The sequence below is a fragment of the Dipodomys merriami genome, unplaced genomic scaffold (assembly GCF_024711535.1).
Source record: "Dipodomys merriami isolate MVZ:Mamm:240054 unplaced genomic scaffold, mDipMer1.0.p SCAF_1, whole genome shotgun sequence".
Lineage (NCBI taxonomy): Eukaryota > Metazoa > Chordata > Mammalia > Rodentia > Heteromyidae > Dipodomys > Dipodomys merriami.
The window spans coordinates 114,895,415-114,918,657 of NW_027202270.1; the positions used below are offsets into that span (position 1 = coordinate 114,895,415).

At 41.2% G+C, this 23,243-nt stretch overlaps 2 protein-coding genes across 7 annotated transcripts in view; one reads left to right on the forward strand and one right to left on the reverse strand.

Moving 5' to 3' along the window:
• The first annotated feature begins 91 nt into the window (after nucleotides 1–91).
• Dmac2l (distal membrane arm assembly component 2 like) lies at nucleotides 92–16,903 on the forward strand. 4 transcript variants are annotated; one of them, XM_070027851.1, is made up of 6 exons: nucleotides 92–169; nucleotides 1,934–2,013; nucleotides 8,961–9,072; nucleotides 10,820–11,028; nucleotides 11,844–12,015; nucleotides 12,177–16,903. In XM_070027851.1, the coding sequence occupies exons 3-6, from the start codon at nucleotides 8,966–8,968 to the stop codon at nucleotides 12,289–12,291; spliced, it is 603 nt and encodes a 200-aa protein (XP_069883952.1). In that variant the 5' UTR covers nucleotides 92–169; nucleotides 1,934–2,013; nucleotides 8,961–8,965; the 3' UTR covers nucleotides 12,292–16,903. The 4 variants fall into 4 exon arrangements, with proteins under 4 accessions (XP_069883952.1, XP_069883968.1, XP_069883941.1 ...); XM_070027860.1 differs by lacking the exon at nucleotides 92–169 and adding an exon at nucleotides 494–719; XM_070027867.1 differs by lacking the exon at nucleotides 1,934–2,013 and having other exon boundaries at nucleotides 97–169.
• The window catches only part of Cdkl1 (cyclin dependent kinase like 1), a 56,567-nt gene continuing 49,949 nt past the window's right edge, over nucleotides 16,626–23,243 (reverse strand). For all 3 annotated transcript variants that reach the window (XM_070027817.1, XM_070027826.1, XM_070027808.1), the window contains exons 8-10: nucleotides 20,025–20,081; nucleotides 18,279–18,434; nucleotides 16,626–17,217 (exon numbers count right to left, since the gene is read on the reverse strand). In XM_070027817.1, coding sequence (XP_069883918.1) covers nucleotides 17,116–17,217; nucleotides 18,279–18,434; nucleotides 20,025–20,081 — 315 coding nt within the window. In that variant the 3' untranslated portion in view covers nucleotides 16,626–17,115. The remainder of the gene's footprint in view (nucleotides 17,218–18,278; nucleotides 18,435–20,024; nucleotides 20,082–23,243) is intronic.

Below are 23,243 nucleotides of genomic sequence, written 5' to 3' on the forward strand. Positions count from 1 at the left end.
GCTACGCACTGGTCCCGCCTCCACAGAGGCCAATGAGACGCGCGCCTTCGAACCACGTGAGAAGTGGCGAATGAGTGCGCGCGGCAGAGGGCGGACGGCAAGGGCAAGACGCAGGACGCAGTGACGCAAGCTGAGCATGCTCCCTCGCTCCCTCCCTCCCTACGACGCTGTGAGTAGAGGCTCTTAAGCCTGCGCGGGGCGGGGCTGGGGTGGTGGTTACGAGCGATCCCTTTCCCAGGCCCAATGGTGGGCTGACTGAACATTTGATCCCAATCAAGTCTCGAATCTTGAACTTTCACTGCCCAGCCGAGTAGGGCCGCGGAAGAAAATGTGGGCGTAACTATGGCGAAAACCTTGTTCGGTTGGCCAGAGTTCGCCCAGGTCTTCAGGCCCCGGTCGGCCGCGCCCTGTCCGGTCCCACCCTGCCAGGCCCCGCCCCCTAGAGCGTGTGGAGCGGCGTTGCTGGGCAACCGGCCAGCGTTGCGCTCCGTGTCTGCTACAGGGCTTCCTCCCTCGGGCACCCGGACTCTAAGGCTCGGGGTCTCGGCCGCGCCTGCAGCCTTCTGGACTTTTTAATGGGCTCCTAGGGGTGCCATTTATTCCGTCGTCCTTTGGTCTTGTAAACACCGAGCGCCTACTCTTCCGACCGGGCACTGGGTCCTGGATGAACCCGACAGCTCGCCTTCGGTCATCACTTAGCATTCCGGGTCTTTTTCGAGGTACGAAGGGGTTGGAACTCAGGACCTCCTGATTTCTCTAGGAGGATCTCGGTCACTTGAGCCACACCCCTCGCCTATCTGTGCTTTGGCCATCTTTTTCAGATTGAGGCTCCTAGACTTTTTGCCTTGGGCTGGCCTGGGGTCAGGACCCTCCTGTACCCTGTGCTTTCTGAGTGCCGCTGCAGTCCCCAGTCACCTGTTAGTTTACTTTGCAGAATCTGGCCTGGAGCCGCTGTCATCCCGACCTTTGCCTCTTTGGGAACCGGAATTACAGGAGCGTACCTAGTTAGATCTTGTGTTCTTCCTTAAAAAGTAGACATGCTTTTTGTTTGTTTGTTGTTGTCAGTGCCCGCCCTGGGGCACTGCTTTTTTGCTCAAGGCTAGTGGGCAAGGCTCTGGGGTACAGCTGTACCACAGCTCCACCTCTGGCGTTTTTGGTTAATTGAAGATAAGAGTCTCTCATACTTTCTTCCCGGGCTGGCTTTGAACGGTGATCCTCAGATCTCAGCCTCCTGAGTAGCTAGGATTACAGGCGTGAGCCTCCGGGCGCTAGGACATTAGACAAGTTTTTGTTGTTGTTTTGTTTTTAAATAACAGCCAGCTACCTGTGTAGGTTACTTTACCCACGTTTCCTTATCTATAAAACCTGGGTAATGGGCCACATAATCTCTAAAGCACTTGTAAAGTGTAAAATTTGTGTGATTCTGTCAGCTTGCCAGTGCCATACCCATTCTTCTCTGCTGACAGCAGTCTTTAACTTTTAAGATCAGCACCACTGAACAAAACTAAGGATAGAATGACATAACTTTATTGCTGGAAGGACTCTGAATCTTAGTTCCAGTCACGAGGTAGGTGGCTCAGGAAAGTCACTCACTTTATTTTTTGGCTGGTCGTGGGGCCTGAACTCTGGGCCTGGGCGGTGTCCCTCAGCTCTTCAACTCAAGGCTTAGCGCTCTACCACTTGAGCCACAGCACCACTTCCGGCTTTTTCTGCGTATGTGGTGCTGAGGAATCGAACCCAGGGCCTCATGCGTGCTAGGCAAGCGCTCTACCACTGAGCCCCTCACTCACTTTATTTTTTTAATTTAATTTTTTTTGTCAAGGTGTGTGGTACAGAGGGGTTATGGTTACATACATAAGATAGTGAGTACATTTCTTGTTGAACATTGTTACCCCCTCTCTCGTTTTCTCCCTCACTTCTTTCTTTGCCTCAGAATCCCTTCTGTGGTGTAGAGCCATTGAATTGATTCCATGTGAAAAAGCTCATCAGATGTTGGGTACAGAGAAGCACTAGGTAAACAACTTTTATTATGCTTAAATGGTTTCATCCTAAGAATAACATATATTTCCGCTTTGTGGGAAAAAGTAGAAGGTGGCTATTTTGTTTCATCACAAGTGAAAAAAAGTGGGCTTTTTAAATCATTTTTTTTAGATGATAGGTTCCTATACAGGTGTAAAATCCTGTGTATATTTCATCCATCTCCTCTGGTGATACTACCTTGTAAAATATAGTATGAGATCATAGCTGGTCGTTAGTAGCTCTTTCCTGTTGCAAGTCACCTTGTGTCCTTACACCTCACCATCACCCTCACCCCTCCATCCAAATTGTTTCATGTTTCAATACTTCATTCTATAATATAGATATACTATGTTTAATCATTTCTTCTTTGAAAGACATGTGAGGCTGAGAGTGTGGTTCACTCCTATAATCTATGGAAAACAGTTCCAGATAATCCAAGCAAAACGTTGGCAGACCTTAATCTGGCAAACAAGCCAGTCGTGGTGGGGGCACATCTGTAATCCCAGTGGGAATGTAACAGACTGAGGACGCTGCGCAAAAATTGAGACACTTGTCTGAAAAAATAATAAGCAAAAACGGTCTTGCATAGCAAATAGGAGCCTGAAGTTTACAACAACAACAACAAAAAGACACCTGAGTTTCCAGATTTTAGATGTCATAATTAAAGCTGTTAGTAACATAAGTGTACAGCTTTTTGTGTGTATCCATTTTTGTTTCTCTAGGATTGGTGCTCAAGAGTCCAATTGCTGAGTCATATGGTAAAAGCATGTTTAATTTTGTAAAAAGTCAACTGTTTTCCATATAGCAGTATCATCTTATATTCCCACCAGCATTGTGTGATTGTCACCAACATTGTGATGGGATTTTTTTAAATTGTAACTATTCTGATAGGTATACAGTAGAGATAGTTATTTTTTTAGCTCACACAGGATTATGGTTGAATATGGAATTATATGGTCCCAGGAGCTTTGATCAGACTTTTCTGAACCAGCTAGGCTCACAGTTTTGATTTTTTTTTTTTTAAACTACGGTGTGTTTTTTGAGATTCTGCTTAGTTTAGCAAGAAATAACTCAGAATATACATATCTTTTTATAAAACTTTCTTTTTTTTTTTTTTTTAATTTTTTATTATCTTTATGTGGTTGTACAAAGAAGTTCCCATTCTACAAAATAGTATATGAATACAAAGTATCTGATAACATTGTCACCCATTGATCCTAACCCATCCCTTCCTAACCCACCCCTTCTCTCACTTTTCTTCCTTTTTTTAATTGAGATTAGGTGATTACCTAGATTTCACATATTTCACAGTATTTATAAAACTTTCTTTGAGCCGGGCACCCATGGCTCATGCCTGTAATCCTAGCTACTCAGGAGGCTGAAATATGAGGATCGCTGTTCAAAACCGTGGTTCAAAGCCAGCCCGAGTATGAAGGTTCAAGAGACTCTTTATCTCCAAGAAACCACTAGAAAACTGGAAGTGGTGCTGTGGCTCAAGCGGTAGAGCGCTCGCCTTGAGCTGAAGAGTGCAGGGACAGCACCCAGGCCCAGAATTCAATCCCCACGACTGGCAAAAACAAAAAACAAAAAACCTTTCTTTGTTTGCTTCCCCCATTTCAAGGGTTGTACAATAGTTGTTATAGTTAAGTAATTCAGATCAAGAGTTTGCCTTGACTTCATTCAGATAATTTGAATAATATCTGTGTGTAAAGACATTTGTGTTTGTGACCCCCATCTTCAGATGAGAATTTATGTCCCAGGAGTACCATTTGATGCCCTAAAAGTGGCTTTGGGGCCTTTACTTCTAATTTTTAATGAATTGCTGTTGATCTGTTTCATTTGATTTTACACACTTCAAGATAAGAACTGGAAAGCCAGGCTTGGTGGTGTATACTTGTAATCTTAAGTATTCTGGAGGATGGCAGTTCAAGGTCAGCTGGAACCAAAGTTAAAGCCTATCTGATAAACTTAAAAAGCTAGAGGACTGGGGCTGGGAAGGTGGCTCAGTGGTAGAGTGCTTGCCTTGCATGTATGAGGCCCTGGGTTCGATTCCTTACCACCACATAAGCAGAAAAAAAGCCAGAAGTGGCATTGTGGCTCAAGTGGTAGAGTGCTAGCCTTGAGCTGAAGAGCTGAGGAACAGCGCCCAGGCCCAGAGTTCAGGCCCCACGACCAGACCCCCCGCCCCCCCAAAAAAACTAGAGGACTGGGACTGTGGCTCAAGTGGTAGAGTCATATAGTTCAAATGGTGAACAATGAGTGACTTACAATGGGAATAGTTATAATTAGGGAAAATCTACCCCTATTCTAATGTCTTCCCCACCTCCTCCAACCCTTATCCATGCAAATCTGGGGCTTGAACTCAGGACCTTGGCTTGGTCCCTAAGCTATTTTACTCAAGGATAGTGCTCTACTATTTGAGCCACAGCTTCACTTCTGGCTTTTTGATGGTTAATTGGAGATAACTGTCTCATGAGCTTTCCTTTTTTAGCTGATTTTGAAAGCATTCCTCAGATCTCAACCTCATGAGTAGCTAGGATTATAGGCATGAGCCACTGGTGCCAGTAACTCTAGTCTTTTTGGCCACCAAATTATTCATAACTTTCAATATCCCACTCAGTAATTTCATTTATTTACTTAATTTTATGTGTGTGCTGGTAATGGGGCTTGAACTCAGAAGCCTCATGCTCTCCCTTGGTTTTTTGGGTTTTTTTCCCCTTAAGGCTGGTGCTCTACCACTTGAGCCATACCTCTACTTCCAGGTTTTTTTTCTGATTAGAGATATGTCTGCCCAGGCTGGCTTTAAAACCCAATTCTTAGATCTCAACCACCTGTAGCAAGGATTATAGACATGAGCCACTAGCCTCCATCACTTGACTATAATTATATTTAGCATGCAAAATCCTAACTTCCACTTTAAAAATATTACTGGTGTCTTCATTAGTTTGTTTTGTGGTAATGGCATTTGAACTCAGGGCCTTGTACTTGCTAAGTAGGAGCTCTACTTGAAGCATACTCTAGACCAAAATATTTGTTTTATACAAATGGGAAAACTCAGTCAAGCTCAGAAAACCCTTTGTATTTTTAATAACCTACTAAAGGTCCACTCTAAGTCACAGATAATTTCACATACAATTTCAAGGTTTAGAAACACTGGTCCTAAGCCATGTTCTTATATTAAATTTCCCCCGCCCCCATAATTTGAATTCCTGGATTATTTACAGCCCATTTAATCATAGTTATTTTCCAACTTGATTTTCATTGGTTTTAACTTATTAGAACCAAATACACCAATTTACCACTAGAGGTCTCTTCTTACCATGTAGAAAGCATTCCCAGGGGGAGCTGTTTGCATTTAAGAAGGATTAACTCCTAAAATTAGTAATGTTCCACTTGAGAATGTAAAAACCCACCATTTTTAAAAACAATTATTGCCAAATATAATTTATTTTTCATGATAATTCACTTGAAATATAATACCTGGGGTTTTTTTTTCAAAAAAAGAGATCATATCTAAGGTAAATTTGACCTTCCCATTAAACAAGTATAAAATGGGCCAAAAAGAATCAAGTGAAAGTATTTCATTTTCAAAGACGGTGCTACTTTACCTACTTAATAACAGTTCTAGTGGTTGACTTTTATTCATGATATTTACTAATTGTTTAAGACTGCCAACAGTATTTTGTTAAATGTTTATGCTGATAAAAATGGAAGATGTAATGTCATTTTCTTCTGTTCTTATTTTTGCTTTGTCTTTCATCCTCACTGAAAACTCTTAATCCCTTAAGACCCATCTCAAAAGACACCTCTGGCCAAAGCTTTCCCCTCAGTTTTCTAGCCTCTCAGAGCACTTATTAACATGCATTAAGAAGAGTAACATAGGAAGTGGCGCTGTAGCTCAAGTGGTAGAGCGCTCGCCTTGAGCTGAAGAGCTGAGGGACAGTGCCCAGGCCCAGAGTTCAAGCCCCACGACCGACAAAAAAACAAAAACAAAAAAAAAAAAAAAAAAAAAGAAGAGTAACATAGGGGCTGGGAAGGTGGTTCAGTGGTAGAGTGCTTGCCTTGCATGCATGAGGTCCTGGGTTCAATTCCTCAGCCCCACATAAGCAGTAAAGGCTGGAAGTGGCTCAAGTGGTAGAGTGCTAGCTTTGAGCTGAAGAGCTTAGGGACAGCACCCAAGCCCAGAGTTCAGGACCCACAACTGGCAAAATAAACATTTTTTTAAAAAAATTAAAAAAAAGAAAAGTAACATACTGTAAAATGCTTATCTGTTTAAACACCATCTGTCTTTTCCAATAGATTCTATGTGCTATGAAGACAGGAACCAGATCTTTTTCTTTGTATTTTTCTCTTTTGTTGTTTCATCTTTCCTTTGTACTAAGCATAGCAGTTGTCCAATAAGCATTTATTGACTGAATGAATGAACAGTGGATGAACATGACATTTGCATAGTCGAGTTTTGGTACAGTTTCCACAGATAGGATCAAGGGTGGAGTGAAGAGACTAAAAACCTGAGCAGAAGCCCAGATTTGTAAATGAGATACACTGGCAACCAAGGGAGTTATTAGAGATGAATATGTGAAGAAGCTCAAAGAAAGAGCTGAGTTGAGAACATGCAAGGAGTAACAGCGAGAGGTTTTCAGTAAATGAAGACAATATAGAAAGGAGATGAAGAGAGGGACTAAGATCATAGATGAGTGGTAGAGGGCTTGACTAACGTACACGTGCATGGCCCTAGGTTTCATTCTCCATACATCAGGAACAGACAGAAGGAAAGAGAGGGAAAGGAGAGAGAAACAGACCAAAAAAGAGAGGATAGTAGATTATTTCAGAATTCTGTCATCTTTCATTTTCTGAGCATCCTTAGTGACTTCCTCAGCTCAAAGTGGCTCCCATTCAGACATCTTTCTAGTCGTCTTTCTCTTGAGTTCTAGAACCATCCAGTGATTTAAAAAAAGGGACCTAGACTAGTAGTAGCAATACTGGGTTCAAGTTTCAGCAATGACACCAATTAGCCATGAAACATTGAGCAAGTCCCTTAAAACACATGCATTTATTAATGCCCCACCTTGTTCCAGAAAGGATTGAAGGTGTCAGCAAGTTACTTAATATCAAGTCTTCGGTTTCCTCATCTCTAAATGAGAAGCTTGGTCTAGGCAACCTAGGTTCCTTCCCACTCTAAGGCTTTATGACTCTGATTCCAATAATTTGTTGGTCATTCCGCTTAGGAGTCCTACCCACACTTCATATTTGGAGTATGCAAATCTGAAGATTAAGAAAAAAACCTACTGAGCCCACATCATGTTCTGAAGTTCATTTCCTAATAGTAACATTGCCATCCTTCCAATGACCCAGCACCAAAACTTAATGTCATCTTCAACTCTTCTAGCTCTTGCCCCTATATCTCACTGAGCCATATGGAATCTAACTCTAATATCATTCCCTTCCCTTTTTTACTAAGTCATTTTCAAAGTGGCTGAAGCCCTGTTGGCTACTTTATTGACCTTTTTTTTTTTTTTTAGACAGTGTTAGCAATGTTGGTGACAACAGCTATTCATGCTAGTAGCCTTGAATTACTGGTCTCGAAGAATTCTTGAGCTGGGAATGTGGCTTAGTGGTAGAGTGCTTGCCTAGCATTCCTGAAGCCCTGGGTTCAGTTACTCAGTACCACATAAACAGAAGAAGTCGGAAGTGGCGTTGTGGCTCAAGTGGTAGAGTGCTAGCCTTGAGCAAATGAAGCTCAGGGACAGTGCCCAGACCCTGAGTTCAAGTCCCAGGACTGACAAAATAAAAAATAAAAAAAGAATTCTTGAGTCCTCCTGGCTCAGTCTCTGGAGTAGCTGGATTTGCAGGCCTATACCACAATCCCTAGCTTGACACTCAATGTTGGTTTTGTGTCTAGTAAATTTCCTGATGCATAGCTCTAACAATGGCAGTTTTCTGTTTTAAAACCTCAGTGACTCCCACCTGTCTGCAAAATATAGGCTCTTCCTGACCTGGCTGTGCAAATTGTCAGCTTCTTTTCATGACTGGTCCCCTCCCCCATGTGCTAACCCAACCCTACAATGTCCCTGTGTCAGCTTATCTGGCAACTTAGTCTGTTTAATTCTTCTCGGCCTTACATGAACTCTTTTGAAGCATTTCTCAGGTCCTGTCACTTATTGAAGTACTTGGTAACTTGTCTTAGGCTATTTCAGCCTGTTTTAAATTGTGAGTTTCTCTAAAGCAGAGGTCACATTAATTTATCTTCTTTTCCCACACAATCTGACACACTACTAGAGAAACATGAATTGGGTTAAATCAGATTGGGACCTAGTCAAAACATCACTCTCAACTGTGCTTATTGACTTTTACAGCTGGAAACCATCTGAGCAAATCTCTGTTTGCAAATATGAAAAGGCCAGGGTCAGAGAGGTGGAGTTACTTGCCCAATCTTTCCCAGCTGTTCTTTGTACTACTCTGGAGAGCCCACTTGTAGCTTTATTATAAATTTTCATGTCTCCTTTCCTTTCCTGTATAGAAAGCGGCACCTTAGCCCCAGCACATTACTCTATTGGTGACTATAGTTTGTCATTTTGCTACTGGAAATGGAGATTGGCAATAGAACTGGCTTAAGCAAATTTGAAGTTAACACTGCCTGAATAGACACTAGGTGGCAACACTGCAGATAGACACCAGTTGAGGATTGGACAATGGAATGTAATGCTGTAAGAAATCTTAGCCACTGGCTAATCCTACCCCTCATTTTTTGCATCTAAAAAAGAAACAGAAATCTAGGAACCAGAGATAGGAGTGACTTGCTCAACAACTTTTGTGTGACAAATGAATCATCAATTTTATTTGCATAAGAGTAGTAGCTCTTAAGTTATGAAGTAAGTTAGTAGATTATGGGATTCTGGTTGCCAGCTGATAGGTTAATGTGAGTACTCTTATGTGTCTAGATCAAATGATGCTGTTTGGAAAAATTTCCCAACAGTTGTGTGGCTTAAAGAAACTTCAATGGTCACGTGACTCCAGGTACTTCTGGGAATGGCTGAACACCGTGTTCAATAAGTAAGTGAATAGGAAGAAATGTGGAACTTGTTACAGCAAGATAGGCTCCCAGTAGTTAGTTGATTATTCTTGTATTTCAAGTACTTTTCAAGTGCTGTATGGTCCTAATTTTGTTTATTAATAAAATATGGAAAAAGACCACAAGAACAGATAATAGTCCTTGTGATGTCTTTCAAGTATTCTGAAATGAATTTATGACCTTTATTATCAGAAAAACTCAACCAATATATAATTTTATAATAGTTAATTCTACAACTTCTTCACTATTATCAAGGTAAAAATTTTTTAATGAATAGCATATTTAAAAATAACACTTCACTTGAAACTGATGTAATGTTCTCCTTGCTTAATAAAGCATTATGATGGCTAACTACAAAAAGGTATATGTAGAAATTAATATATATAAGAAGATTCATTTGAAAGTGAAAAATATGAAAATGATTCCTTCAGTCTTTTATCATGGATAAAAATGCTAATTAAGTATAATTATTCATTCAATACATAGTAACTTGGTATCTCTGGTATCAAACATTATACTACATATGAATCAATAATGACCCCTGTTTCCCTGATAAACCTATATAAAAATAATGTGTCTCTGGATTTCAGGTCAGTTTTAAAGCACTTAACTAGCATGTATGAGCACCTTAGTTGAGAGCTCCATTACTACACAAATTAAAAATGAGTAATAATCAGCTTTTCAGGAAGCTGAGATCAGAAGATCATGATTCGAAGCAGGAGAGTCATCCAATTAACCATCAAAAAAACAGAAGTAGAGCTGTGGCTCAAGTGGTAGCCTTAAATGAAAAAGCCCCAGGATGGCATACATACTCACAAAAAAATAAGAAGTAATATGTAGTTCTGTGGTAAAGTGCTTGTCTGCTATGCATAAGGTTTTAGGTTCAATCCCTAGCACTACCAGCTGTCGATGGCTCACACCTATAATCCTAACTACTCAGAAGGTTGAGATCTGAGGATTGTGGTTCAAAGCCAGCCTGGGCAGGAAAGTCTATGAGGCTCTTATCTTCAGTAAAGAACTGGAAGTGGCACTCTGGCTCAAGTGGTAGAGTGCTAACCTTGAGCACAAAGAGGCTTAAGGACAGTACCCAGGCCTTGAATTCAGTCTCCAGAACCAGGGGAAAAAAATCCCCAGCACTACTGTGTTGAACATGGTGGCACATGTCTAGAATCCTAGTACCCAAGCTACATAGTGAGGCCTTGCATATAATAATAATGAAGAGGAAGAGAAAAAGAAAAAAGATGAAGATGAAGACGAAGAAAGAAGGAGAAGAAGAAAAGAACATCAGTAGCAATCATATGACAGAGTTTACCTGGAAACAAAAATGAAAGCAAAGCTGGCTCAAGTCTGTAATCCTAGCTACTCTGGAGAACTGAAGAGGATGGTTTGAAGCCAGCCTAGGGAGGAAAGCATTAGACTCCTATCTCCAATTAATGTCCCCCTCCCCCAAAAAAGCCCAAAGTAGAGCTGTAGCTCAAGTGGTAGAGCACTATCCTTGAGCAAATGAAGCTCAGGGACAGCTCCCAGGCCATGAGTTCAAGCCCCAGGACTACACCCTCCCTAGGGGAGCAAGAGAATTGGGGTTTTTCCCCCATGGATTTAATTTATATTTCTATCTCCCTCAGTAACTTTGCAATGGAAATTTGTTGTTCATCTGTATGTTGGTTAGTACCATTAAGAAGCTGATGATTATAGTAAAAGCAAACTACTTTCTTCTCTTGTCAACAGAGTGGATTATGAACGCATCAGGGATGTTGGCCCTGACAGGGCTGCATCTGAGTGGTTACTGCGCTGTGGGGCTATGGTGCGCTACCACGGCCAGGAGAAGTGGCAGAAGGATTACAACCACCTCCCAACAGGCCCTCTGAACAAATACAAGATTCAAGCGATTGATGCCACTGACTCTTGTATCATGAACATTGGATTTGATTACATGGGTAATTACCCTGTCATTTTGTTCATGGGAAATGTGGATAATTTGCAATGACCATTTTGGTATAGTTTACTCACTATTATAGGAATGTCCTTTCTGCCTGTTTCAGTGCAATCAAGTTTATTTCTTCCTGTGTTTGGTATGACTTTATGTATTTTATCAGAACTGGGGTTTGAGTGCAATGTCTTAGAACTTGTTAGGCAGATGCTCTACTGCTTGAGCATGCCTCAGCCACTTTTGATTGTTATTTTTTTAATAGTGTCTCTCAATTATGCCTAGACCAGCCCGGAGCATGATCCTTCTACTTACAATTCCTGCATAGGTAGGATGTCAGGCATGCATTACCACACCCAACTTTTATAGGTTGAGATGGAGTTTCATGAACTTTATGACAAGGCTGACCTTAAACTGCATTTTTTCAATCCCCTTCCAAGTAGCTAGGGTTACAGGCATGAAATAACCCATCAAGCTTATTTTTAAAGTAAGTCGAGATTACTAATACCTTTCTCCCCTCACTAATCTTCCTTCTGTGTGCCTTTCTTAACTTAAAAATCAGTCTTTTTTTATTTGTCAGATTTTTCTGTCTTTGGAAAACCCTTAATAAGATTAAGACTAATTGTGCCCATCCAACTTCTAGTGGGCATTTCTTTCCAATGCATACAAACTGTGTAGAGAATAGCTTATATGGATAATAGGGCGAGTAGTCATTCTGTTTTGCTTAGGCCTGTTACTCCTAAGCCAAGATAGTCTAAGGCAAATCAAGATAGTCATTCACCTTAATGTAAAGCCGATTCTTGTTTTTGTTTTTTTCCCTCCCAGTGGGCCTAGAGCATGTTGAAAAAATAAAGTTCTGCAAGTGTCATTATATTGAAGATAATTGTTTGCAGAAGCTTAGTCAACTTGAAAACTTACAGAAAAGCCTATTGGAAATGGAAATCATTGCCTGTGGGAATATCACAGACAAGGGCATCTTCAGTTTGCTTCATTTCAGGTAGGTGCTCAATGCCCAAATGAAAACTTGGTAACAATAAAGTGGATAAGGTGATGTAACAAATTCTTCATGTAAGTTTTCTGAAACGTAACGAATTAATTCATAATGCTAATTAATTAATTAATTCATAAGTGGAAGTGACTTTTGCTTTCCTTTTTCAGAAACCTCAAGTATTTGTTTTTAAGTGATCTTCCTGGAATAAAAGACAAAGACCATATTGCCAACGCCTTTAAGACTGCACTGCCTTCTTTAGAAATAAAGTTAAACTTGGAGTAAAATAATAAGCATCTTATTTAACTGTAACAAATCATCTGAAATTGTTGGTCCTAAATTGCAGCAGATATTCAATAATCAACATAATATAATATGATGGTTAGATGTGGAGAGTCTATCATACATAGAAAATAGACATTCAGATGTGACTCAGTAAAATTACTATCAGAAGTAAGAAAATATGTATATTTAAGTCTTAAGAAAAATGCTTAAGTAATGTTTAATTCTAATGTATTAATGTAAGTATATAGTAAATATCTCAATGTAGATATTTAGAATTCTTTAAATTTATTTAACTATAATATATTCTTTTGAATTATAGTAGTTTACATTTTAATTTTAAAATTATGAAGCATGTTACTATACTTGTGCAATTATGAAAATTGGAAGCTCAATTACACATCCATTGATGGAGTCAGTCATGCAAGGTAGACTGGTTGTGGAGGCCTGCTTACACATGCTTCCCAAGGGCTTCGTGCATTTCTCATAAGCCTGCATTATTGTGTTCTTGACAATATAAACCTTTTCTTTTTCTCTCTTCCTTTTTTCTTTGCAGTACTGGGGCTTGAGTTCTGGGCGCTGTCCCTGAACTCCTTTTGCTCAAGGCTAGTGCTCTACCATTGAGCCACAGCACCACTTCCAGCTTTTTTTGTAATTAATTGGAAATAAGAGTGTTATGGACTTTCCTGCCTGGACTGGCTTCTAACTGCAATCCTCAGATCTTAGCCTTCTAGCTAGGATTACAGGTGTGAGCCATCAGCACCCAATTATAAGCCTTTTTTTTAAGTCCCCTTTCTCCAAGTAAAAAGTTGCTGGATAATTTGTCTATTTTGTCATCTCAAGTTATTTTATTAAAATCATAGATGAGGGCTGGGAAGGTGGCTCAGTGGTAGAGCGCTTGCCTTGCATGCATGAGGCCCTGGGTTCGATTCCTTAGCACCACATAAGCAGGGGGAAAAAAGCCTGAAGTGGTGCTATGGCTCAAGTGGTAGCACACTAGCCTTAAGCTGAAGAGCTGAGGGACAGCGCCCAGGCCAGAGTTCAGGGCCCACGACTGGACACCCAGAAAAATAATAAAATAAAATAAAATCAGAGATGAAAGTCTGAATTCAAATAACTTTGCTAACTGCAATAGAACAGCCATACATACCAGCAGACTACACTTACTTTTCATCAATTAATGCCAGTGGCTCGTGCCTGTAAACCATTGCTACTCTGGAGGTGGAAACCTGGAGGATTGCACTTAAAGCCAACCTAGGCAGAAAAGATCAAGAGATTCTGTCTCCATTAATCAGCAAGATGCTGGATTGGAGGTTTGGCTTAAGTGGTAGAGCACAACCATGAGCAATAAAGCTAAGCATAAGTGTAAAGAACTGAATTCAAGCCCCAGGATTGGTATACACACATTCTTCAGGCAGAAAATTGTAATATGTCAATTAGAAATTAATTTTTCTTCCTTTAGTATCTTGGATGCTACCTTCTATGAGCTCAAGGGATATCAAAAGAAGTAGAAACACAAACAGAAAAGTGAAGTTATATCTAGAAAACCATAATAAAGTATGCCATAAATAGATAAAAAATATTTTATCCACTTGAAATAGCTGGTTCTTTTATTATCATTTGCTAACTTGTTTGTGAATTTCTATATGTTTTATTTGAACATTAAAAGGTTAAATATAAGACTGACCAAAAATGATCTTAAAATATATTTTTTATGATACTGCTTTCAGGCAGAAATGGAACTTTAGTTGTATATAAGCTTATAGGGAAAATATTCACCCATGGTTAATGAGGAAATGCAAATAGCGTATAGCATAAGTGATATAATACTTGCTAGTATCACTGTCGTTTACAATTCAGAAAGTAGTAAATAAAAAACAAGGATGTAGAATAGTCTCATATGATGAGGTGGTGATTCCATGCTGAAAAAAGGGATTATGATTAGATGAGCATAAGCATACAGTCAATAGAACTGAGTAGAGAAAAGATGAGCCCTTTTTCTCAGGTTTATTTCATTCCTGAGTTGAGACAACTAAGCATGATGTAGTCTGGAGCTGCTTTTCTAGTCTAAATGTTTTGCTGTAAAATTACTGGGTGATTTAGGTGGTTATAGTCATCTGTGTCTGTCAATACATTGTTCTTGGGTTAAAGAAAAAAGGAAGACAATTCTAACTAGTCACAGAAGTTGGACCCTTCCTCGTCATTTGAGTCAAAGCTATGTAACAGAAATTATATGGGTCAAGAAGCTAATACATTAGGAACCGTATGATAAGTAAACTAGCTGGGTAGCCAGAATTCTTGAACAAATGACAAAATGTGGAGAAAATTTAGTGGATTACTTAGCAGTAAGTGAACGGGGACAAATGCTGTCATGAAAAAAAAAATGAATACAGGAAGAAACTGAGCATGTAGAAGAAAAAATGTGAAGATAGAGTAAAGTGCCACATTGAAGACTGTGGCTGAGAATTGCTAGAAAATAGTGAAGCACATGAACCAGAAATGGTGATGAATGGTAAGAAAGTGACATGAGGCTTTGACACCCTTGTGTCCAGGGTCAAGGAGGAAAAAGCTTTGGTTAGTACTAAGTAAGCCAAATCAAAGGCAATTGCATATCATTATAAATCTCACTGTACAAACCCAGAAATCCTCAATATGACTTTGTACTACTTTCTTATTGGTGCTCATATATTAGTTGTTAGAATAGAATGTATATGTATACAAGTATATATGTGGAGTGTATATACATTTGTATATACACCTAAAAGACGCTTTAGGGAGTTAACAAAATATAATTTAACAAAATATCAGTTAACATGACCTGAAGGTCACAAACAGTTCTAAAACCCCTAACTTGTAGAACTATCTCCAAGCCTGAGGCTAAGCTAGGGAGAAAGAAGTACTAATTAATTTTAGGCTGACAGGTTCAGTTCCTGTGAAGCTTGGTGGTCTTGTTCTACCTGTTGACCACCTGGGTCAGCCTCTAAGATTCATGCCATTGGTTTTTGTTTTTGTTTTTTTTGTTTTGTTTTGCAAGTCCTGGGGCTTGAATTTAGGGCCTGGGCACTGTCCCAGAGCTTCTATTGCTCAAGGCTAGCACTCTACTACTTGAGCCACAGCACCACTTCTGGCCTTTTCTGTTTATGTGGTACTGAGGAATCAAATCCAGGTCTTCATGCATGCTAGCAAGTACTGCAGCAACATTCCCAGCCCTCATGCCATTGTTGAAAGGCAATTTAGGTTAACAGGTGTAGATGGATTAGTAATCTATCTTGCCAGCAAAAATGACTTAAGTTGTATTTTTTTACTAGAGATAAAGAGAAAAACATAAGTCAAGCTCAATAGATCACACTTGTAATCCTAGCTAATTGAGAGATGGAGCTCAGAAGGATCATAGTTCAAGGACAGACTGGGAAGAAAGTTCTTGAGACCCCCCCCTCAGCCCCCCTACCCCCGTCTCAACCATCAAAAGCTAAGCATTTTTGTAGTGCACCATCCCAGTTATATGGGAAGCACAGAGAGGATTATTGTGGTCCATGACTACCCTGGGTATAAATGCAAGATCCTATCTGAAGAGTAACTAAAGCAAAAAGTTCTAGAGGTATGGCTCAAGTGGTAGAGCACCTGCCTAGCAAGCACAAAGCCCTCAGTTCAAACCCATGACTGCCAAAAAAATACTAGAAGGTATATATATGTGTGTATATGTATACACACACACACACACACACACACACACACACATAAACAAACTGGTACACAAACATAAAATTGTATTTTATTTATTTTTTTGGTCAGCTGTGGGGCTTGAACTCTGGGCTTGGGCGCTGTCCTTGTGCTCTTCAGCTCAAGGTGAGCGCTCTACTGCTTGAGCCACAGAGCCACTTCTGGTTTTCTAGTGGTTTATTGGAGATAAGAGTCTCACGGACTTTGCTGCCCGGGCTGGCTTTGAACCGTGACCCTCAGATCTCAGCCTCCTGAGTAGCTAGGATTACAGGTGTGTGCCACTGGCACCCAGCTTGTAGTATTTTTTAATATGTTTTTAGATATTTTGAGCAACATATATTTTTTTAAAGTGTGCTCATCCTTGACTTGAACTCAGGGTTTAGTCACTGTCACTAAACATTTTTTTCCCCCTCAAGGCTAGCACTCTACCCCTTGAGTCATAGCCCTACTTCTAGCTTTTTGGTGGTTTACCGGAGATAAGAGTCTCATGTATTTTCCTGCCTTGGCTAGCTTTGAACCACAGTCCTCAGATCTCAGTCGCCTGGGTAGCTAGGAATATAGGCGTGAGCTACCAGCGGCTAGCTCAAAGGATGTTTTAAAATATAAAAATCAAGAGATAGAGCAAGCAAACAGGAAATATAATTTTAACCTTTTCATCTCAAGAACTAAAATTATCCTTAAATACGTTGAAACAATCAGAAAGGCAGGAGATAAGATTCAAGGCAACGGAGATCCAGGAAAACACAGGCATTTTGTAATCCATTTTTTACATGTGGTATATAGTACAACTGAAGCATGAATCTTTTTGATATCATTAATTTTTTTTAGAGTTATGGGCAGTAGACACAGTTCTTTTCATAAGCTTAGCAGCTGAGATAAAAAAAGAAAAACATAAGTGAAACTCTAAACAAGTTTTTCCTTTCTGCTGTGGATCGAATCAGCAAACCTAGGTCTGGAATTTCCCATCGTGTCTTGCCAAGTGGCCTCCCAATCACTTGCTTATGTTTCCTCCTGGTATGTTTACAATACTCTTGCTTTGTTTTCAAATGTGTATGTTTTGTGTCTTCAACATTGAGCAATTCTTCCTTTATCATCCATCTAAGCTCCTTAAATGTTTGGAAAACGGTAGCTAAGTTTCTTAGTATTACAGTAGTATTTCTTGTTATCCAAAGCTGGAAGAATGCTGCTGCTGGTTAGCTGAGGTAGGTACTGCAAATGAAAATGCAAAACACAGTTAGGCTGAAAACAGGGCCTTGTATTCCCCCCTTCCCCTCCCCCCCCCATTATTTAGAATGCATCACAAAAGGGGCAATTCAGGAACTTTTTCAGCACATAAATTCCCTTTTGATTGTGTGTGTGTGTGTGTGTGTGTGTGTGTGTGTGCGCGCGCGTGCGCGTGTGTAATATGATAGAAAATAGAAGAAAAACATTCTAACACAGTAAGTGGCCTATTTTAGGGCCCTGGGGTTCGTGTAGTACCTATTCCTAATGACCATTGCATCTATTTCCTCCAAACCACACACAGCCCCAGATGCATTCTGTTTTAATCAGTGGGGGCTACCAATGGAAAGACTTAGGCAATATAAGGTATAGCTTAGGAAGTACATAGAAAATCCAGAAGTGACCAAGAGCAGCCAGTACAACTATGGTCTGTCTGTTCTAAATTGCTAGATTTTGCCTTCAATCGAGACACTTCATGTAAGGCCATTTAAACACTTTGCACTAATCAGGATTTCTTTTCCCCCAGTACAGGGTCCTTTGAACTTAGGGCTCACAGGCTCACTTGGCTTGCTTGCTCAAAGCTGGTATGCTCTACTACTTGAACCATGCCTCCATTCTAGCATTTTGTTGTTTAATTAGAGACAGCATCTGGACTTTTCTCCTAGGTCTGATCTCAGCTCCCTGAATAGCTAGGATTATACGTGTGAGCCACTGGTACCTAGCTACCAGTCTGTAATATTAATACAGAAGGTAAACCTGATTTCATTTTCTAAAGCACAAGGAGCATGTACTAGTGGACCTTGCTGTGTCAGAAACTGCGGATCCCCTGTGGCAGCAGGAAACAGCAGGCAAAGGGCACCCTTTAGGACTTGGGAAGGAGGGGCTATAGGAGGCAGAGTCCCTGGGTCCCTGATAAATCAGGTAATTGGTTTCCTAGTGCCAGAATGAAGAGGTCAGAGTATGGTAGTGGTTTTGAACTCAGATTCCAGCTCTGCACATGGTGGCAGGTGTGCAAGCATTTGAAACTATAACCTTGGGTGTTTTTATACCCCAGGCACGTGCTTCCGGCTCTGCCGTAAGGTCTTCCTCATTTGTCTGTTAGGTTCTCTGGTCAAATCCCCTACTTTTCTGATGCTGTCAAAATATGGGTGCTGTAGTAGCTGTTCACACGTCAGCCTCTCAGCAGGGTCCATGTGCAGACAGCCCTGAAAAACACACAATTCTTTTAAATTGTTTGAGCTTACTAATCTAGTAAGAGTAAACTCATTTTTTATCACTTTAAATGATGCAATAATTGTATTTATAGAGTACAGTAAAGTAATTCAATATATTTTTCAAATGTGTAATGATTATCAAATTAGGGTAATTAGTATTTCCATTTCCTTAAATACTATTTTTAACTTTTCTTTTTTTTTTTTTTTTTTTGTCGGTCATGGGGCTTGAACTCTGGGCCTGGGCGCTGTCCCTCAGCTCTTCAGCTCAAGGCGAGCGCTCTACCACTTGAGCTATAGCGCCACTTCCAGTTTTCTAGTGGTTTATTGGATATAGGAGTCTCACGGTCTTTCCTGCCCGGGCTGGCTTTGAACCGCGATTCTCAGATCTCAGCCTCCTGTGCAGCTAGGATTACAGGCATGAGCCACCGGCGCCCGGCTTTTCTTTTTTTTTTTTTTTTTTTTTTTTTTATCAGGGTCTTGCCCTTGCTAGGCAAGTGTTTTACTATTTGAGTCAACCCCTAGCCTTTTTTGCTTTAGGTTCACATAGGGTCTCATGCTTTTACCTGGGCCCCAAACCATAATCTTAATTCCATCTGTAACTGGGATCATAAATGTGAACCACCATGCTTTGCTTGAGCTGAAGAGTGCAAGGACAGAGCCCAAGACCAGAGTTCAAGCCCTACGACCAACAAAACAAAAACAAAACTAGAGACCCTCAGATCTCAGCCTCCTGAGTAGCTGGGATTACAGGCATGAGTCACCTGCATCTAGCCTTTTTTTTGGGGGGGTGGGGGAGAGTCCAGTCATGGGGCCTGAACTCTGGGCCTGGGCGCTGTCCCTCAGCTCTTCAGCTCAAGGCTAGCGCTCTACCCCTTGAGCCACAGTGCCACTTCTGGCTTTTTTTTTTTCTGCTTATGTGGTGGTGAGGAATTGAACCCAGGTGAGGAATTGAACCTCATGCATGCAAGGCAAGCGCTCTACCACTGAGCCACCTTCCCAGCCCCAGCATCTGGCTTTTAAACAACATTAAAATCAAAATGTATTTCACATGTACTAGGGAGTTACTATTTAAAGGTTTATATACCTATGAATTTTTTTTGAAGGAAAGAATCCATTTGTAAAACAGATACTACCCTTTTAAATTTTATATTTTGTATAAATTTAGATTTAAAATATGATGGTAGGCTTCTTTAAAGGACACAGATGTTTCAACTATAATAGAATGACCCCTTTTAAAAATTGAGAGAATTCTAAAAAGAACATTTCATGAACTGGTACATGTAATTCTTTTTTTCGTCAGTCGTGGGGCTTGAACTCTGGGCCTGAGTGCCGTCCCTCAGCTCTTCAGCTCAAGGCGAGCGCTCTACCACTTGAGCTACAGCGCCACTTCCAGTTTTCTGGTGGTTTATTGGAGATAGGAGTCTCACAGTCTTTCCTGCCCGGGCTGGCTTTGAACCGCGATCCTCAGATCTCAGCCTCCTGAGTAGCTAGGATTACAGGCGTGAGCCACCAGCGCCCGGCTTGGTACATGTAATTCTGATGACAACTATTGTCTTATTTCTGCTGAAGCCATAAATTTACCTTCAAGAGCTCCAGGGCAGGATAAGAGATATTTGGAAATTTTAACTCCAGTGGTTCCTGTTGAAAAGAAAAGGAGCCTTTAATTTATGACATACATTCAGATTAAGGTTCCCTCCAAAGGCAACCTTTCTCTGGACTAGAATTATCTTCTTGACGCCTTCCTGGCCACTTCTGCCTTTCCCCAAGTCACCTTCCCAGTAACAGCTTCTCTCTGTCTGCCTCTGCCTCTGTTTCTCTCACTGTCTCTATCTCTCTCTTTCTGTCTCTGTCTCTTCTCTTTTTCTTGGTGCCAGTCCTGGGACTTAACCTCAGGGCCTGAGCATGCGCACTGTCCCTGAGCTTTTTTGCTCAATGCTGACACTCTTCCACTTGAGTCAAGCTCCACTGGCTTTCTGGTGGTTAATTGGAGATAAGAGCCTCTTGGACTTTCCTGCCAGGGCTGGCTTCAAACCCTGATCCTTAGATCTCAGCCACCTTGAGCAGCTAGGATTAAATTAAAGGGATGAATCCCAGCAACAATCTCTTAAGCTCCTCTCCTACTTCCAAATGGCTTTCTAAATTTACTTCCTTTTTGGGGTGGGGTAGGGTAGGGGGATTCCTAGCCATTCCCTTTACATACTGAAGAAGCTAGCAAATTACAAATAAATTCTAATGAAAAAAATAAAAGTTTTTGTTTTTTTTTTAACCACAATTTCGGTAACTTGCCTTTCCTGAGAAAATCGGGCACTAGATTATTGTATTTTACACTCTTATAAAGGGAGCTTCAAAATACAGTTTTATTCAACTGAACAGATGCTTCATGGATTTCTAGCATAAACACTGTCTCCTCCCACAAGAGCCTGTGGGTCCCCAATCAGCTCCCAGCTTAAAAAGTCTCCTGAGTAGGCATTCATCCATCTCCCATTGGCCATATAAGGCTATTCTGCTCAAGTCACATGCTGCTGCTGACCAGATAAAGAGACATCCCACTGACAAAAGCTATCTGAGGAGGGAAGCTGCTGAAAGAAGACCAGCCAAGCTGAGGAAAACAAATGGCCCTAGTGTGTTGTGGGTATGAAGATAGCACAGTGTAAGCGGCTGGCCAGAGCAACTGGCCAGACTCATCTAATGAATCATCCCTGTGCTATGTATGGCCTAGCATTGGAGTGCAGTGTTATGACTGAGAACCAGCTCCAACTATCAATTCGCAATTGTCTACATGCAAATCACTGATTACAGAGCAGAGCCTGACTTACACTCTCTCAAGCAGCTTTTTACTCAGGGCTGGTGCTCTATCACTTGAGCCATGCCTCTAAGCATTTTCTGATTAATTGGAGTCAGAGTCTTAGATTTCTCTGCCTAGGTTGACTTCCAACCGGATCCAGGTGTCAGCCTCCTGAGTAGCTAGGATTACAGATGTGAACTATTGGTGCCTAGCTGAGCCTAAGTTTCTTACATTCAACAGAAGGGGAGAAAAATCCTAAAGCAGATTTGTTGACAAATCTGAGGGTGTTAATACAAAGCACTTGAGAGTAGCTTCTAACTCCCTTTCCCTCCCCGTAGTCACTTACATAGTTTTTCCTCTTGTGTGAAATGTGGGGATTGATATGTTGTTGGCTAAGATCGGGCCCTGCTGTCTCAGCAACAATGCCTCTGAGGAGGCCTGCAGGCTGCTGGTGATGCACACCCCAGCCTGCCAGTGGAGCCAGTTCCTCACTCCCAGCAACCATCAGGCCTCCCTGTCGAGGTTACTGACCCCGCAGAGGGACTGCAGCACAGATGTTGAAGTGTTCAGCCCCCGCTGCTTCTTCCTGTGTTTGTGTCAACAGGAAATCTCCTGCAGGACCATCTCTGAGAGACCATGGGAAGGTTTTTACATTTATGAAACCTGGGCTGGTTCTGATGTCTCAGCACAGACAATCCAACTGGAAAGTGCTAAGGGATATTTGGAGCATAACTAGGAATGTGCAGGTCACCAGGGAGCCAGCTGGGTCGTCTCCCATCTGCCAGGTGTCATTCCTCCCTCTGTCCCAGCATGACCCACTTTTCCTAAAGCTGGTGCTACAGGACAGGATGGGGGGGGGGAAGCTGGGGCAGAAGGGGTGAGTGAAGAGACAACACAAGCACAGGAACAGACAGAACTTGCACTAGGAAACTCTGAGTAACTGGAGGGTTCGTTTCTGTTATCTGGATGTGGTGGCTTGCATCTGGGATCCTAGCTACTTAGGGAGGCCTGTAGGTAGGAAGTTGAGGCTGAGGCTGGTCTCAGGCAAAACTTTGAAACCCTACCTGAAAAATAACTAAAAGCAAAGAAAGGAAAAAGAGGGCTGGGCATGGTTCAAGAGGGTGAGCACCTGCTAGTAAGCATGAGGCCTTGAGACCAAAACCCCACTAATGCCTTCTCCCCTCTAAAACCCATAAAGAATAAAATAAAGTTGGGGCTGGGAAGGTGGCTCAGTGGTAGAGCGCTTGCCTTGCATGCATGAGGCCCTGGGTTTGATTCCTCAGCACCACATAAGCAGAAAAAAAAAAGCTGGAAGTGGCACTGTGGCTCAAGTGGTAGAGCGCTAACCTTGAGCTGAAGAGCTGAGGGACAGCACACAGGCCCAGAGTTCAGGCCCCACAACTGGTAAAAAACAAAAGAATAAAAAAAGTTTACCTCGAAATATCATTACAAAGAAATACTGTTAATACTTTTGTATATAAACATGGGCATTTATTTAACAAATATAAATCTTTTTGCATGACTTTCCAGAGGTTTATTTGTATTATTTTATACTTATGATATAATTTGTATATATACATTATCTATTTTGTTAAATGTTTACTTGAATTATATCAGATTATATACTGTTTGCTTTATATACTGTTTTGTTTTGTTTTGTATTTGTCCATCGTGGGTCTTGAACTCAGGGCCTGGGCACTGTTCCTGAGCTCTTTTGCTCAAGGACAGCATTCTACCATTTTAGCCACAGTGCCACTTCTAGTTTTCTGGTGGTTAATTGGAGATACTGTCATGGCCTTTCCTGCCCAGGCTAGCTTTGAAACATGATCCTCAAATCTCAGCCTCTTGAATAACACAGCCTCCTGTGTATACACAGACACACAGACACAGATACACACACACGGATCCTTAGCTACCCAGAATCAATTGATAACAATGATAAATGACAGGTCCAACCAGGGAAAGAAATTCCCTGGTTGGCAAACTGTTTCAACATTAAATCAGCATTGAGACTA

Coding starts and splice junctions, on each gene's coding strand:
- Dmac2l (XM_070027840.1), top strand. CDS start 665: ATGAACCCGACAGCTCGCCTTCGGTCATCACTTAGCATTCCGGGTCTT. Junction 720..8,960: donor CATTCCGGGTCTTTTTCGAG/GTACGAAGGGGT, acceptor TTATGTGTCTAG/ATCAAATGATGCTGTTTGGA. Junction 11,029..11,843: donor CATTGGATTTGATTACATGG/GTAATTACCCTG, acceptor TTTCCCTCCCAG/TGGGCCTAGAGCATGTTGAA.